The following is an 18,369-nucleotide window of genomic DNA, read 5'->3' as shown; positions in this document are numbered from 1 at the left end:
ACCGACTCAATGGACATGAGTTTGAGTGAACTCCAGGAGTTGGTGATGGACAGGGAGGCCTGGCGTGCTGCGATTCATGGGGTCCCAAAGAGTTGGACATGACTGAGCGACTGAACTGAACTGAAAAAGTATAATATTCTTATCTTATTTTTATACTTAAGCTTGGTTCATTGGGGTTTTTCCCTGTGACAGCATATCATAGTCACAGACAATGATGGGTTAGATGTTATGCTCAAATGCTTTTTGGGTCCGATAATCTTATACCCTTTGCTGGTAGGAATGCAAAAACAGTACAGTCACTTGGGAAGACAGGTTTGTTTTTTTTTTAATTGGAGTATAGTTGCTTTACACTGCTGTGTCATTTTCTGCTATACAGCAAACTAAATCAGCCATATATACTCCTTTTTTTGGATTTCCCTTCTAGTCAGGTCATCACAGAACACCAAGTAGAGTTCCCTGTGATATACAGTAGGTTCTCATTACTTATATATCTTATACATAGTAATGTGTACGTATCAATCCCAATTTCCCAATGCATCGCACTTCCCCACTTCCCATTGGTATCCATTAATTTTTTTTATACATCTGTCTCTTTGTTTCTGCTTTGCAAATAAGATTCCACACGTACGTGTTAACATTATTTTTCTTTCTGACTTACTTCACTCTGTATGACAGTCTATGGGTCCATGTACATCTCTGCAAATGACATAATCTTTTCCCTTTAAATGGCCAAGTAATATTCCATTGTATGTATGTACCACATCTTCTTTGTCCGTTCCTCTGTTGATGGACATTTAGGTTACTTCCATGTCCTGGCTATTGTAAATAGTGCTTCAGTGAGCATTGGGGTGCATGTACCTTTTTGAATTATAGTTTTCTCTGGGTATATGCCCCGGAGTGGAATTGCTAGATCATGTGGTTCTTCTATTTTTAGTTTTTGAGGACTTTCCATACTGTTCTCCATAGTGGCTGTATCAGTTTACATTCCCACAAGTAGTGTAAGAGGGTTCCTTTTCTCCACACTCTCTCCAGCATTTATTGTTTGTAGATTTTTTTAACGATGGCCAGGTATATCACCAGTGTCAGGTGATATACCTCATTGTAGTTTTGATTTCCATTTCTCTAATAATGAATGATGTTGAACATCTTTTCATGTGTTAGCCATCTGTATCTTTGTCTTCTTTGGAGAAATGTCTAGGTCTTCCGCCCATTTTTTGATTGGGTTGTTTGTTTTTTTGAAATTGACCTGCATGAGCTGCTTGTATATTTTGGAAATCAATCCTCTGTCAGTTGCTTTGTTTGCAACTATTTTCTTCCATTCTGAGGGTTATCTTTTTGTCTTATTTATGGTTTTCTTTGCTGTGCTCAAAATTCTCCAAGCCAGGCTTCAACAGTACATGAAATGTGAACTTCCACATGTTCAAGCTCATTTTAGAAAAGGCAGAGGAACCAGAGATCCAATTGCCAACATCCGCTGGATCATTGAAAAAGCAAGAGAGTTCCAGAAAGGCATCTATTTCTGTTTTATTGACTATGCCAAAGCCTTTGACTGTGTGGATCACCACAAACTGTGGAAAATTCTTCAAGAGATGGGAATATCAGACCACCTGACCTGCCTCTTGAGAAATCTGAATGCAGGTCAGGAAGCAACAGTTAGTACTGGCCATGGAACAACAGACTGGTTCCAAATAGGAAAAGGAGTCCATCAAGGCTGTATATTGTCACCCTGCTTATTTAACTTATATGCAGAGTACATCATGAGAAATGCTGGGCTGGAAGAAGCACAAGCTGGAATCAAGATTGCAGGAGAACTATCAATCACCTCAGATATGCAGATGACACCACCCTTATGGCAGAAAGCTAAGAGGAACTAAAGAGCCTCTTGATGAAAGTGAAAGAGGAGAGTGAAAAGTTGGCTTAAAGCTCAACCTTCAGAAAACGAAGATCATGGCATCTGGTCCCATCACTTCATGGCAAATAGGTGGGGAAACAGTGTCAGACTTTATTTTTTTGGGCTCCAAAATCACTGCAGATGGTGAATGCAGCCATGAAATTAAAAGATGCTTACTCCTTGGAAGAAAAGTTATGAGCAACCTAGACAGGATATTAAAAAGCAGAGACATTAGTTTGCTGACAAAGGTCCATCTAGTCAAAACTATGGTTTTTCCAGTAGTCATGTATGAATCTGAGAGTTGGACTGTAAAGAAAGCTGAGTGCTGAACAATTGATGCTTTAGAACTGCGGTATTGGAGAAGACTCTTGAGAATCCCTTGGACTGCAAGGAGATCCAACCAGTCCCTTCTAAAGGAAATCAGTCCAGAATATTCATTGGCAGAACTGATGTTGAAGCTAAAACTCCAATACTTTGGCCACCTGATGCGAAGAACTGACTCATTTAAAAAGACCCTGATGCTGGGAAAGATTGAAGGTGGTTGGAGAAGGGGATGACAAAGGATGAGATGGTTGGATGGCATCACTGACTCAATGGACATGAGTTTGAGTAAACTCCGGGAGTTAGTGATGGACCAGGAGGCCTGGCGTGCTGCAGTCCATGGGGTTGCAAAGAATCGGACACAACTGAGCAACTGAACTGAACTGAACTTGGCTGTTCAAAAGATTAAGTTTAGTTAGGTCCCATTTGTTTATTTTTATTTTTGTTACTCTAAAAGGTGTGTCAAAAAAGATGTTGCTGAAATTTATGTCAAAGTGTGTTGTGCCTATGTTTTTCTCTTAAGAGTTTTACAGGATCTGACCTGTAATCCACAATCCTATCCATGCTGTTTTTGTAAAATACTAAGAAAGTTCAATTAAAGGTTGTAGTAGTTATAAATTATTTCAGCAAAATTACTTCAGTTGAGTGACATCTGACAAAGGTCACCCTGAGTACACAGAAATCTTGATTAAGATCCATTAATAACTAATGAGCATTTATTATAATCTGGACAGTTTCCAGATGACTGTATATGGTAAGCATATCTGTTTAAACAAGAAAGCTGCATCTGGAGGGAAATAACACAGTTAACATGATTGTAACACAGGTCAAGAATCTGGAGCAGCTTATTTTAAAAATCAGTGTATAAGTAAAAACCAAAATGTTGACCAGTGAATGGTAACTAAGAGACATAGATTGTCTTTGTGAGAGTGGTAAATAGGAAGATAGTGCTTCAGTATATTACTGCTTTTATTAATTTAGATTTGGCTAGATTTACTTCAATTATATTCAATTATATTTCCTCTTATTTTAAAAAAATTAAATAAATAGTTTTGTTCCCTAAACAGACATCCTGGCTATAGAAGACAACATTATGAATATTGAGCATTGGGAGTCAGCTAGGTGTCAAGACCATAGTTTGTATAATCCAAGGTCTCATTCCAGCTGGGCCATCATGTATTTATGTGGTTGTATACCACTTGTAGTGGTACAGCCTCTCCAGGCCTTGTTTCTCATTCATAAAACAAAGAAAATACAGACTATGCTCTTTCTATGGTGTTTGGTGAACAGGGGTTTTAATAGCCTAAGAAAAGGTCAAGTATGAGGCATTTAATTGTTGTTCTTTAGTAACTAAGTCATGTCCAACTCCACAACCCCATGGAGTGTAGCTTGCCAGGCTCCTCTGTCCATGGGATTTCCCAGGCAATAATATTGGAGTGGGTTGCCATTTCCTTCTCCAGGGGGATCTTCCCAACTCAAGAGATCGAATCTGTGTCTCTTGCATTGCAGGCCGATTCTTTACCACTGAGCCACCAAGAAAGTCCATGAGACAGTTAAGCTTTTCTAAATCTGAACATGAAACCTGTATTGGCATGTAAGTAAAATCTGAGGAAACTTTCCTGAGGCTGGGAAGTAAAGATTCAGTTACAATACTAACCTCCAAGAAAATCAAGGGAACAGTTTAAGGCTGAGCCTTAGTTAGGAGTCTTCTATGGATGAGGACTGCTCCTGTGTTCTAGAACTCTTAACTCATTTTGAAAGCCAACCGCTCAGTTGTGGATTTAGAGAAAATACTAAAAGCACCAGAAACAGTATATCTGTTGCTCTATACGTTGTTGGGGAAACTACTAGCAAATTCCATTTTTACTCATCTTTCTGCCCTTGGAAAATGTTATCCCTAAGGAGAATAACAAGAATAACTAGAGAATTGGAAAAAACATATACTTCTGGTTCACTGACTAAGCTAAAGCCTTTGAATGTGTGGATCACAACGAACTGGAATATTCTTCAAGAGATGGGGATAGCAGACCACCTTACCTGCCTCCTGAGAAACCTGTATGCAGGACAAGAAGCAGCAGTTAGAACTGGACATGGAACAATGGACTGGTTCAAAATTGGGAAAGGAGTACGTCAAGGCTGTATTAATGTCACCCTGCTTATTTAACTTATATGCAGAGTACATCATCCGAAATGCTGGGCTAGATGAATCGCAAGCTAGAATCACAATTGCTGGAGAAATATCAACAACCTCAGATATGCAGATGATACCACTTTAATGGCAGAAAGGGAAGAGGAACTAAGGAACCTCTTGATGAAAGTGAAAGAGGAGAGTGAAAAAGTTGGCTTAAAACTCAACATTCAGAAAACTAAGATCATGGCCTCCAGTCCCATCACTTCATGGCAAATAGATGGGGAAACAATGGAAAAAGTGACAGACATTTTTTTCTTGGGCTCCAAAATCACTGCAGATGGTGACTGCAGCCATGAAAATAAAAGACGCTTGCTCCTTGGAAGAATAGGTATGTCAAACCTAGACTGTTTTAAAAAGCAGAGACGTCGCTTTGCTGACAAAGACCCATATAGTCAAAGCAATGGTTTTTCCAGCAGTCAAGTATGGATGTAAGAATTGGACTGTAAACAAGACTGAGTGCTGAAGAATTAAACTGTGGTGCTGGAGAAGACTCTTGAGAGTCCTTGGACAGCAAGGAAAGCAAACCAGTCAATCCTAAAAGATTAATCAACCCTGAATATACTCATTGGAAGGACTGATGCTGAAGCTGAAGCTCAGATACTTTGGCCACATGATGCAAAGAACTGACTCATTGGAAAAGACCCTGATGCTTGGAAAAATTGACGGCAAGAGGAGAAGGGTGTGACAGAGGATGATAATGTTGGATAGCATCACTGACTCAATGGACATGAGTTTGAGCAAACTCAGGGAGATAGTGGTGGACAGAGTGGCCTAGTGTGCTGCGATCCATGGGGTCGCAAAGAGTTGGACGCAATTTGGCAGCTGAACAGCAACAAGGAGCTTTTAACCATGTCGTATTTTCTGCTGACTTCTAGAGTGGTATTTCAAACCAAGATGGATTTTCTGGGCTTCATCTGAGAATTTATAGCCTTATTACCTTTTGGATAATTACCTGAATATAGGTATTATCCTACTGACTTTGCCTTTTGTCATGTTTAAAGTTGAACTCTTCTTTTCTGGAACACTGCCTCTAAATCTTTCCCTTTTGTTTTCTGCCTTGTTAATGGCATGGGCCCCATAATCTATAAATGAAATCTGACATTTACTATAGATTTCTTTCTCTCTTTTCTACTTTCAGTCTTCAGTGTAAGTCATTTCACCAAGCCTGTAGATTCTACCTCTGACATAGGTCTCGAATTTGTATTCTCAATCCTCACTGCTAAAGCCTCCAAGTTCAGGTTTAATCCAACCTAAACAGTGCTACCAGTAATTTTTACTTAGTATTCAGTTTTGATCCTGTTACTTTCTTGCTTTAAATCTCTCAATGACTCCATTCTTTACAGAATAGAGTACAAATTTGTAGCATTACAGAGATACCCTTCATATAATCTGGGCTCTGTCTCTTACTTCAATTCTGACGCTGTTCCTCCCAAATCTAATTATCCCATCTTTCCTCCTACCATTTATATTTGCTTTCTCTCTCTCTCTTTTTTTAATCTTTCTTCACATGAGTTTGGGGTGTTTGTGTTTGTATGTGTGTGTGTATTGGTAGAATCTAGGTGGTGGGAATATGGGTGCTCACTACACAATTCTTTCAATTCTTCAGTATACTTGAAAATGTTAATGTATGCACACATATACTATTTAGAAATGGACATGCATACCCCTTTATGTACGTATATAGACTGTATCTTCTAAGCTGTCTGAGAAAAGGAATTTTTTTCTCAAGTCCTTTGCACAATACCTGAATATTTATGATGTAACTATTTCCCTGTGTTAAATTCCCTTTGTTCGAAATATCTAGTGTGGTTTCTCTTTGTCAACTAGACTCTTAGTGGTATACCTTCTTTCCATACCGTATAAGAAATTAAGAATAATTTCAGTCTACTTAACTCCACTTATGTGCTATCATCGTTCATATTCTAGTTCTATCATTGTATCTTCAATTCCATAAATTAGATTAATTATTATTTTATATAGTCATTGTTGGTTTACATTTATTTTCTTTGTACATCATTTCCTCATGCTTCTCAGACCTTCCTTCATTTTGTTTCTTTTTCTTCTTAAAGGTATAGACTTTAGAAAGATATTTTCTCTGGTATATCATTCTAGGTTGGAATTTAATTTCTATCAATAGCTGTAAACTATTATTTTATGTCTTCTGGATTGCCCTGTTGTTGAATAGGCAGCTGCCAGTCTAATACTTAAACTGTGCTGATATTCTGCCCTTTCTCCCTAGATGTTTTTAACAAGCTGTTTGTCTACAGTGTTCTGTATAATGGTATATGTTTCCTTTCATTTGATCTGCTTGGGATTTGTTGGGTTCCTGAATCTGAGATTTGTGTGTTTCATTGATTATGAGAAGTGCTTAACCCCTCTCCAATATTGCTCCTCCTCTATTCTCTCTTCTGTTTCATTTTGTTGCTCTAACTAGACGAATAGTAATTTCTTCAAGTCTTTGCCCATTTCTCTAATAATTTCTTTCTGCATGTCCAGTTTGGTCTTGACCATGTACATTATGTTTCTAATTCTGCTGTCCATCTATCTATATACATATATATATATTTTACTACTACAATTTATGCTTAGTTTTGTTAATCTTCGACAGTCTCTTGTTTTAGTCATTCTTTTGATATGTTTTTAATTTAACTTTACCTATAAAATATACTTTTTCACATTTTGTGCAACATAATGATAACAAATGAAATCTTTGCTATGCTACTCCTAGTTTTTTTTCTCACTCATGGTGAATTTCTTTTTCTGCCTGTACTTTGTGATTTCTAATTGTTGTACATTTTCACTGGAACTTTACCTGTGGGAATTATTTTAGTGCCTGGATTTAAAGTGCCTTCTTTCAAAAAGGATTTGCATTTGTTTCTGTAAGATGCCTGAAAGCATTAATCTGAAGCCAATTAAAATTCATGCTTAGTTTTGGCAGGGTCACATAGATAGTATGGTTTCCTGCGTCAAACCTGTATGAGAGCAATAGGAATTTTGTTTTTTGTTTTTTAAAGAATATCCATTTCCCTTCCCCCTAGTCACCCCAAGCCAAAGGCAAGTCAATAAATTCAGCTGTTATGGATGACAACTTTTGAGGTTCCTGTCTTTAATCATGTTTTTCCTGGTCTGACTGACTACTTTGTAAGAGTCCTTAGGCCTTTTCTTGAACTCTTATTAAAATCCAAGCTTTACTTCACTAGGATGATGAGAACCCAATAAGTACTTTTGTTCAGAAAAGCAAAACCATTCTCAGAAGCACAAAGGTACAAACGTCGCTTATATCTGTCCTGGAATTCTGTCACATGCACCATGAATGCACTGCCTCCTCCCTAGCCCCCAAGTGCAAGTAAGTCTGAGAAATCTTGCTTTTTTGTTTTTATTTTCCCCTTAATAAGCTGCCTCTTATTTTAAGCATGAAAGAAGGAGATTACACATGGAGTATTAAGTTAGTCAACCTACCTTGTCAGGTACTTAAAGACTTCAAATATTTCCTAGCTAATTTATTTGAGGTGTTTTGTAGCACTGTGATTTTTTTTTATAACTGTTATCTCTTCTAGAGTTATTTTTGTGGAATTATAATTTCCTAGAATGTTTTCCAAAGCTATCATACACAAAAAAAGACAGTTACAGGCCAATATCACTGATGAATATAGACACTAAAATCCTCAATAAAATACTAGCAAACCAAATCCAGCAATACATTAAAAGAATCATACACAACGATCAAGTGGGATTTAGCCTAGGGAAGCAAGGGTTTTTCAGTATACACAAGTCAATCAGTGTGATACACAACATTAACAAATTGAAGAAAAAAACTGTATGATCATCTCAATGGATGCAGAAAAGACTTTTAATAAAATTCAACATCCTTTTATGATAAAAATTCTCCAGAAAATGAAGATAGAGAGAACATACTTAAACATAGTAAAGGCTATATATGGCAGTCCCAGAGCTAACGTCATACTCAGTGGTGAAATGTAGAAAGCACTTCCTCCAAGGCCAGAAATAAGACAAAATTCTCACCACTTTTATTTAACATCATTTAGGAAGTCCTGCTGCTGCTGCTGCTAAGTCACTTCAGTCGTGTCTTACTCTGTGCAGCCTCATAGATGGCAGCCCACCAGGCTCCACCATCCCTGAGATCCTAGCCACAGCAATCAGAGGGAGAAAAAAAAAAAAAGGAGTCCAAATTGGAAAGGAAGAAGTAAAACTGTCACTGTTTCCACATGACATTGTGCTATACATAGGAAATCCTAAAGATGCCACCTAAAGATGCTTATCGATGAATTCAGTAAATTTGCAGGATATACAATTAATATACAGAGATCTATTGCATTTCTATACATTCACAAAAGAAATCAGAAAGATAAATTAAGGAAACAGTCCCATTTACCATTGTATCAAAAAGAATAACTAAGGAGGCAAAAGACCTGTATTCCAAAAACTATAAAATTCTGATGAAAGAAATTGAAGATGATACAGATAGAAAGATATATCCTGTTCTTGGATTGGAAGAATCATTATTGTTAAAAGGACCATATTACTCAAGGTAATCTACAGATCAGTGCAATCTCTTATCAAAATACCAATAACATTTTTCTCTGAACTAAAACAATTTTAGAATTTATATAGAAACACAAAAGTCCCTGAATAGCCAAAACAATCTTGACAAAGAACAGAGCTGTAGGAATCAAGCTCCTTGACTTCAGACTATACTGCAAAGCTACAGTTATCAAAGCAGTATGGTACTGGCAAAAAATCAAGGGAATAGGCTAGAAAGCCCAGAAATAAACCCATATTCTTATGGTCAATTAATCTATGACAAAGGAGGCAAGAATATACAATGGAGAAAAGACAGTCTCTTCAGCAAGTGGTGCTGGAGAAACTGGACAGCTGCATATAAAAGAATGAAATTAAAACATTGTCTGTCGTCATGTACAAAAATAAATTCCGAATGAATTAAAGGCCTATTTAAATCCAAAAATGTTAAACTTCCAACAAGAAAACAGGCAGAACACTCTTTGACATAAATCATGGCGATTATTTTTTTGAACCCTCTTCTAAAGTAAAGGAAATAAAAGCAAAAATAAACAGATGAGATCTAACTAAAAAGCTTTTGCACAGCAGAGGAAACCATTGATAAAACAAAAAATGTATTGAATGGGAGGAAATGTTTTCAAATGATACAACTAATAAAGGATTAATATGTAAACAGCTCATACAGCTCAACGCTTTTTAAAAAATTTTTAAAATAGCCCAAAGAAATCAATAGACACTTAGCCAAAGAAGAAATGCAGATGGCCAACAGGCACATGAACAGATACTCATTATTGCTAATCATCAGAGGAATGCAAATCAAAACCACAAAGAGGTATTGCCTCACATCTGTCAGAATGGCTATCATCAAAAAGCCTATAAAAAAACAAATGTCTGCAAGGAGATGGAGAAAAGGGAATCCTTGTACACTGTTGATGGTAATGTAAATTGGTGGAACCACTGTGGAAAAAAGTATGGAGATTTCTCAGAAATAATATGACTCAGTAATTCCACTCCTGGGTATATATCCAAAAAAAACCCAAACCACCAATTCAAAAAAAATGCATGCACCGCAATGTTCATAGCAGCATTGTTTATAATAGCCAAAGTATGGAAACGACCTAAGTGTCTATTCTCTGATGATAAAGAAGCTGTGGTGTGTGTGTGTGTGTGTGTGTGTATATAATGGAATACTACTCAGCCATAAAAAGAACAATTTTGCCATTGTAGTCATATGGATGGACTTGGAGGAGGACATTGTGCCAATGAAATAAGTCAGAAAGATAAATACTATATGATACTGCTTATATATGGAATTTAGAAAGTATGACAAATGAATATAACATAAAATAAGCAAAGTTGTTGCTAACAGAGAACAAGCTAGTGGTTACCAGAGAGGAGAGGAAAGTTGGGGGAGGGCAGTGTGGGAGAGTGAGGTACAAACTATTGAGTGTAAGATAAACTCAAGGATGTATAATACAACGCTAGTAATTACAAATATTTTGTAATAACTGTAAATGAAAAGTAACCTTTAAAAATTGTATAAAAGTTTAAAAAAATTTTTAACAAATAAACTAGAGAAAGCAGGTTGAAAGAGAAAACAGCTAAAATCTAAAGAATACAGCACAGTGTTTTTCTAACCTCTAAATGAGTAAAAAGTGGGCTTTATAAAACAAGACATTTCTAAAGTTGAATTTCTGATTGGCTTATGTATACTTGTGACTTTTGCAAATTACTTAGCCTCTCTGAGTATGCTTTTTTATTTGTAAAATGAGGTTATATTACAAAATTTGTGAATTCCTTTGGAGATTAGATGGCAGAAATATCAGCTGCTTAACTGAACCCTGACACGTAATTTTATTGAGCCCTACATTTTAGCCTAAGCACTATTCAGGATTTATCTTCACAGTAACACCCAATTTGTGGTTAGATAATTATAACACAGATACTAAGTATCTGATTAAGATCACACCAATAAGTAACAGTCACAGGATTTTAATTCAGACATTCTGACCTCAAGAGCCCAGACTCTTAACCATTGTGTTCTTTTTTTTTTTTTAATTTTATTTATTTATTGGCTGTGCTGGTTTTTTGTTGTTGGGTACGGGCTTTCTATAGTTGGGGCAAGTGAGGGCTAGCTACTCTTTGTCTTGGTGTATGGTCTTGTTGTGGAGCACAGGTTCAGTAGTTGTGGCACACAAGGCTTATTTTCCCTGTGGCATGTGGAATCTTCCTGGATCAGGGATCGAACCTGTGTCCTTTGCATTGATTGCTAAGCGGATTCTCAACCACTGAACTGTCAGGGAAGTCCTCCAGTGTGTTATTTCTTATGTTCTTAAAATTCTTTTAAAACTCAAGATGTAATTTTCCGTGGAAACAGTATTAGACATTATAATATACAAATTGACCAACTGATAGAATGAATGGCTATTTCAGTGTCTTGGACAACGTGCTTTAATGCGCAAGAATTTCTTATTTAGTATCTTTAATAGTTTATAATCTGGTTTCTATGTAAATGCTTCCAGAGACAAGGGATTTTATTACATTTTTAAGGTAAACCATTTAATTTTTAGATAACTCATAATATAAAGAATTTCTCTTTTTCTGTGATAAAAGTTTTGCTATCGCTACCTTTACCCATTGTTTCTAATTCTCTACCCTATGAGAAGATTGTGAAAGGACAGCTTCTTTCATAATTTTTTAAATGTTTAGGCAAAAATCATTTCTCTTTCTCACTGTAGACTAAACACCATCAAATATTTTATAAGCAATACATTTCCATACGTGTCTCTAATGAGGACCTTTTAACTCTGATTCATTCCAGTTCTTTTAAAAAATGTGCTTACTAGAAATTAACTTTATGTACCAGATTTTTTATAATTTTAAGTTTTTTCCAAGAGTCTTATATCATTTATATTTTAAAAAAGGGAAATGGAGGAGAAAACGTAATTGTTCACAAATCTGAATATACTTTTTAGTCATTACTGTAACGTGCATTTGATTTATGTATTCAGCAAACACTTGTACACTGACTAGTTCTAGTTAATGTTTATTGGATTTACTATGCACCCTGCCCTTTTCTAAGCTCTTTACACATAACATTTAGTCACAATAATTCTGTGGGGCAGAGGTCATTTTCACTATTTAACAGATGAGAAATATGAAGCACAGAGCTATTAGGTAATTTATCCCATATCTCATGGTTTGTACTAAATCTCAGGGCCCAAACTGAGATTCAGACCTAGGCACAACCTCTGAAGTGTGTGTGTATGGGTGTGTTTGTGTGTATAGTTATGTCTTAATCTAGGCTACTTTAACAAAATACCATAGGGACTTCCCCAGTGGTCTAGTGGATAACACTCCACACTACAAATGAAGGGGGGCCTGGGTTTGATCCCTGGCCAGGGAACTAAGATTACACATACCACAACTAAGCCTGTGAGCTGCAACTCCTGAGCCCACACACTGCAGCTAGAGAAGCCCTTGTGCAGCAACAAACACCCAATGAAGCCAAAATAAATAGTAAATAAAAATATAATAATAATTAAAGGAACTACTTCTTAGCAATTAAAAAAATAATTTAAACAAAATTTTAATTGTTTTAAATTCTTTTTGTTTAAAGAATTTAAACAAAATACCATAGACTATGGTATTTAAACAAAATACCATAAACTAGAAATTTGTTTCTCATGGTTCTGGAGGCTGAGAAGTCCAAGATTAAGGTGCCAACATGGAGTTACAATGATGGCCCTCTTCCTCGTTTGTAGACATCTTTTCACCATATCCTCACGTAACTAAGGGAGACTACCCTATGACCTCATTACTCCTGAAAGCCTCACCTCCCAAGTTCTCTCACATTAGAGGTTCAACATATGAATTTTGGGGGTGAACAAACATTCTGTCCATATAAATATATTTAATAGTTCTTTTGTGTGCCTGAAAAATTATCTACCTTTTATAGTAGTTTTAAGTGTATGTCACTTATTAAAAAAATCAACTTTTGGAGCAGTTCGTTTGTAATATGAGAATTCAGTAACAATAAAAACCATTCATGAATTTCAATCCTAGTTAATAACTCTGACTTTACCTATTTCCTGATGTGTAAAGCGTGCCTAATATCTGTCTCAAATGGTTGTTTTTCTTAAAGAATTAATATGCATGTATACACATATTTGTGTGTATAAATTATACTGTTAAATATGTAAGTATACACACAGAGTCTAGGACACTTGTTTACAAGACTTACAAACAGCTAAAAGGTAGCATAGCACAGCAATTATTAAGCTAGACTTTGGAACAGAACTGACTTACTAGCTGTATGACCTTGGGCAAGTTTCTTAACTTCCCTGTGCTGTAGTTTTTTTTCTGTAATATAGGTATAATACTTGTTACAGTGCGGTTATGAGGCCTAGTGAGTCAAGAAAGTCCTTAGATCAGGACTTACACCTTGTAAAGTAGCTATATAAATTATAAAATGATATTATTTTGTATCAGTATATAACATAGTATCTGTATTTTTGTAAGTTCATTAACTTGGTGTGGATAAAACACAAAATAGTGAACTTCAATATGAGGAATTTTAGATATGTGGTCAAATTATTAGATGTGTTTCAACAATAATGGATTACCAAGAATAATTAGAATGTTGTATTTGAAGTTTTTGTTTCTGTTTTTGTTTCCAAATAAAAGTACCATGGTATGCTTTATGAAAAGCAGTGGACTTAAATTTTTGGTCTTCCTACACCCCCTACCATCATAGTCGAAAATAAAATGTGAAGGCTTTATGCATACACTTAGATTATTACTTAATTAATGCTAGTATGATATTTGAAGTACCCTTAGTCCTGTTTATAAGTAATTATTTTAGTAGAGTTTGTTTGAGAATGCTTTATTTTCTAACTAGTCATGTAATAAGTAGGAAATTTAGTTTAATTGTTGAACAGATTAGTCAAAATGATTTAATTATAAAGTAATTGTGCTAGTAAAACTTTGAACAGTGATTAAACTCAGCTTCAGACTCAGGATAGTCACTTCTATAGTATCCTTGGCAGGTGGTCCTACAACTCCACTTGAATATTTTTCTGATATATTCTCATATTGTCTGTAAGCGTGAAAGTGAAGTTGCTCAGTCGTGTCCGACTCTTTGCGATCCCATGGACTGTAGTCTACCAGGCTTCTCTGTCCATGGGATTTTCCAGGCAAGATTACTGGAGTGGGTTGCCATTTCCTTCTCCAGGGGATCTTCCTGACCCAGGGATCAAACCCAGGTCTCCTGCATTGCAGGCAGATGCTTTACCCTCTGAGCCACCAGGGAAGCCCATATAATAAATTCTCATATTATCTGTAAGCATAAGGAGATTCTATTTAAATGACTTTAAGCTTATCTCAAACTTTATAATTCTTTATTCTTTGAAAATATTAACTTGCAATTTTAAGCAGCAATTCATCCTAGTAAATAATTTTTAATGTGCTGTTTGACTTACAGATTGCCCACGGACTCCAGATACTCCCAGTAGTGACTCTCGTTGTTCCACCAGCAATAATAGGTTGATGGCCTTACAAAAACAATTGGATATAGAACTTAAAGTAAAACAAGGTGCAGAGAACATGATACAGATGTATTCAAATGGATCCTCAAAGGTAAGTACAGTAAATAAATGTAGGCGTATACAGTTGATTCTCATTATTCACAGATTTCCCCATGTGTGATTTAGCCTACCTGATAAAATTTATTTGAAACCCAGAATCAGAATTTGTGGCACTTTCACAGTCATTTGTGGACAGGGTACAAAGGTATAAAAAATTTATCTGATGTGAATGTTCACAGTTGATGTGAACGAAATGATACTCTTCTTGTTTAAGCTCTTATACTGTAAACAAGTATCCTTTGCATGGTTTGTTTAGTACTACATTTCTTGCATTTTTTGCTTTTCATGATTTTACTGTTTAAGCACTGTATTAGGATTTCTGAAATCTTTTTAACCTCCAAATTTATAAGTATTGACAATAAAACAAGTTGGAAACTAAAGATTTCTAAAGTAATACTTTCTAAATTGCTCATTTCTACCAAAATCAATCAGTACAATTTTTTTAAGTAGAATTGTCTGAGTAAAGGGTGCAGAGGAACTGTCCACAGAAAACTGCAACTTTTCTGTAAATCTATAGTTGTTCTGTTAATAAAACAAAAAATTTATTTAAAAAGATTTAAGCTATAATGAGTTTTCCATCACTATATATAGATCTTTAGGAAAGAACAAATGAAAAGAGAAAACATTCTATTGTCAATGATTGGACTCATCTTTGGGTACTTTAAGGCATCTGGTATGGACATGTTACTCCTAATTGAAAACTAGTGTTATAGGGAGCACTTGTTATTAATGGGAGTGTGTCCTTTTTCTGAGATATAATGTGAAAGAGAAAATGTTAGGAACAACCAAACCAGTTTAACATGAAGGTCCTTTCCAATCTAAGGTTTTATAGTTTTATAATTTTCAAAAAGTTTTAGCAAGGTGGATTTATTATAAAATCCACCCTTTTACTTTCAGCTTATTTATTTTAAAGATTTTTGTCTCTGTGAATTAGTTTCTTCCATATTTTAATAGAGATTTCATAATTTCAGAATAAAAGTGAGTAGGAATTTTTTTTTTTTTTTTTTTTTTAAGTTTAGCAGGAATTTAAAATTGGGGGAAGAGAAGGGGACAGTGGGAGTCTTTGCTTGGAGACATGTACCTTACCTAGGTGTGTGTGTATATGTGTGTGTTTATGTTATAAATAAGATTTTTTTAAGCTTAATTGTGAAAATTAGTTTCATTATATGCCATATTTCAAAATAATTTTAAAATTATTTTTAGAGAAATGTATTATTCCTACTTGATATATTATTTACATGATTTAATACTTAATAGTATACTACTTCACTAACTTTGAACTTTTATTATGGAGTAGTAGAGTTGATTTTTCTGTGTTATTATTTTTAGTATTGATCATTAGTTTGGGTTTTTGTTTTTGTTTTTTTCCCACTTTTATCAAATGTTATTTTGGGCTTCCTTTTTAAAAAGCAAATATGGTGTTCTTGAAACTGTGAATGCACCATATTATGCTGAGTGTTTTGAAATGAAAACATTCTGGAGTAAACTTTTAACCTAGGGTTGATGGATTAGATTGAGAGATTGATGAATCCTTGAAGTTATAAGAAAATTGTAGCCTGCCAGGCTCCTATCTCCATGGGATTTTCCAGGCAAAGATACTGCAGTGGGTTGCCATTTCCTTCTTCAGGGGATCATCCTGACCCAGGGATTGAATCTGCATCTCCTGCATTGGCAGGTGGATTCTTTACCACTGAGCCACCAGAGAATCCCCAGTATTCTGATACATAAGATGAATCAGAGGATGAATAAGAGTGCCACAGGTTTCACCGTACTCTCAAAGTGGTTTGTAAGCAACACCCTCCCTTTCCCAAATTTAATAGATTTATGGATGTGTTAAAAGGAAAACATAACTTATAATAACCACAGGTTGAAAAATAAAGAGGCCTGTGAGTAGAACCTGATAAAACAAATGGATAATTTCCATTTGTTTTTAATTAGCCTTTTATTTTTAATTAGATTCATTAATTTGAGAAGGGGTCAAGTTCAATATCCAGAGCATATCAACAGCCATTATAGTCTCTGAGATAGGTCTGTGAGTTATTCTTGTCTAGATTTGGTTCTAATAGTAATAGTCATCAGTTCTAGCAGTTATTCTCAATGAAAAGCCATGACTTAATGGGGAAATATCTGAATCTCCAGAAAGGCACAATAAGACATTTTCTTTTTTCCTTTTCCCCCACTGAAAGAACTTTAAGCAATGAGGTATAGTGAGAGGTGTAGCTAGCATAAAGACAAACCAGGTTATAAGTACTTCGTACAAAATTAAGCAGTTGAAATTCTATCTTATAAGATGTGTTTAGCTGCTGAAAGACTTTTAGCAAAGAAAATACGTGTTCAGATTTAAAATTTAGATAGTTCACATCCATCTTCCTCAGACTTGAAAAATTAATGAGAGGGTCAAGTCTACAGACAGCAAGTTTAAGGAAGCTTTTGTAGTAGTTCAGGTTAAACATGCTTAAAGCCTCTTATAGCACCAGTAAAAAAAAAGAAGAAGACAGAGTCAAGCAGTTTTGGTAGAATAAATATTATGTGCTATCTGGATATAAGGAAGAAGGAAGAATCAAAGATAATTCTTAGATTGGTTATATGAACAGACTGATAAATGATATTATTCTTCACAAAGATAGGTGTTTCTTAATAAGGAGCAGATTTAGGGATAGGTATGATGAATTCAATTAGGCAGTAGATAGTCCCCTTCAGAATTTTGCTTATTCGATTCTGTGATACAGTTTTTACCCCTGTACATGTTAGAGCCTGTGTTGTCCTTTTGAAAGGTAAGTCAGGTATTTTCACATGCTTATTAAAAACCCTGCAGGGACTTTCTAGTAATTTTAGAACAAAATCTTACAAAAGAGTCCTTACTGTGATCTGCAAGTTCATACATGATTTACCCCTGGTTACCTTCCTACCTTATCTTCTAAAACTCTCTCATTCGCTCTCATTACTCTCTAGCCATACTGGCGGCTTTACTGTCTTTTGGACATACCAAGCACACTTACCTCAGAGCCTTTGCATTTACTGTCTCTGCCTAGATAGCTCTTCTCCTAAGTACTTTCATGGCTTTCTCACTTCATTACAATCTGTGCTCATATGGTACCACTTCGAAAAGTTCTTCGTTACTATCCTATGTAAAATAGCACCCCCTGCCTCTCTTTATCCCTTTCACTGCCATCACCTCTACCTGAAGTAATAATTTACACAATTTCTTTATCTATTTTCAACATTAAAATGCAAATTCATGGCTCTTAAATAGTACATTGATTTTCAGAATAATTTCTGAGGGCTTGATAAGACATGTTGAAGAAATGTTCCCTGTTCTTATATTCAGATGACAGACCAAGGTGTTCATTATTATATATTGGATTGTTTCTAGCCTCTACCACTTTTGAAAAAAATGCTTCTACGTTTTTTCATTCTCTTTCATCATTGAAAGTACCTGACCATCTATCTAGGCCTTCCTTTCCCAGTCTTTTAAAACAGATAGCCAGTGGGAATTTGTATGACTCAGAAAACTCAAACAGGGGCTCTGTAATAACCTAGAGGGGTAGGATAGGGAGAGAGGTTCAAGAGGCAGGGGACATGTATATACCTATGGCAGATTCATGTTGCTTGGCAGAAACCAACAAAATTCTGTAAAGCAATTATCCTTCAGTAAAAAATAAAAATAAAGTTCACATATTCCAATCTTATATATACCAAGGGAACATTTCATGCAAAAAAGGACAGAAATGGTATGGACCTAACAGAATCAGAAATATTAAGAAGAGGTGGCAAGAATACAC

At 35.5% G+C, this 18,369-nt stretch overlaps 1 protein-coding gene across 6 annotated transcripts in view; it reads left to right on the top strand.

Moving 5' to 3' along the window:
- The window catches only part of PKN2 (protein kinase N2), a 157,650-nt gene that overhangs the window by 79,644 nt on the left and 59,637 nt on the right, over positions 1 to 18,369 (top strand). For 5 of the 6 annotated variants that reach the window (XM_055585261.1, XM_055585258.1, XM_055585257.1 and 2 more), the window contains exon 3: positions 14,425 to 14,579. In XM_055585261.1, coding sequence (XP_055441236.1) covers positions 14,425 to 14,579 — 155 coding nt within the window. Of the gene's footprint in view, positions 1 to 6,925; positions 7,750 to 14,424; positions 14,580 to 18,369 lie in introns of those variants that run through there. The other variant, XM_055585263.1, reaches the window with a different exon arrangement.

The sequence above is a fragment of the Bubalus kerabau genome, chromosome 6 (genome assembly GCF_029407905.1).
Source record: "Bubalus kerabau isolate K-KA32 ecotype Philippines breed swamp buffalo chromosome 6, PCC_UOA_SB_1v2, whole genome shotgun sequence".
Lineage (NCBI taxonomy): Eukaryota > Metazoa > Chordata > Mammalia > Artiodactyla > Bovidae > Bubalus > Bubalus kerabau.
Note: the sequence above shows the minus strand (reverse complement) of the source record. Positions and strands in the feature narration are given on the sequence as shown.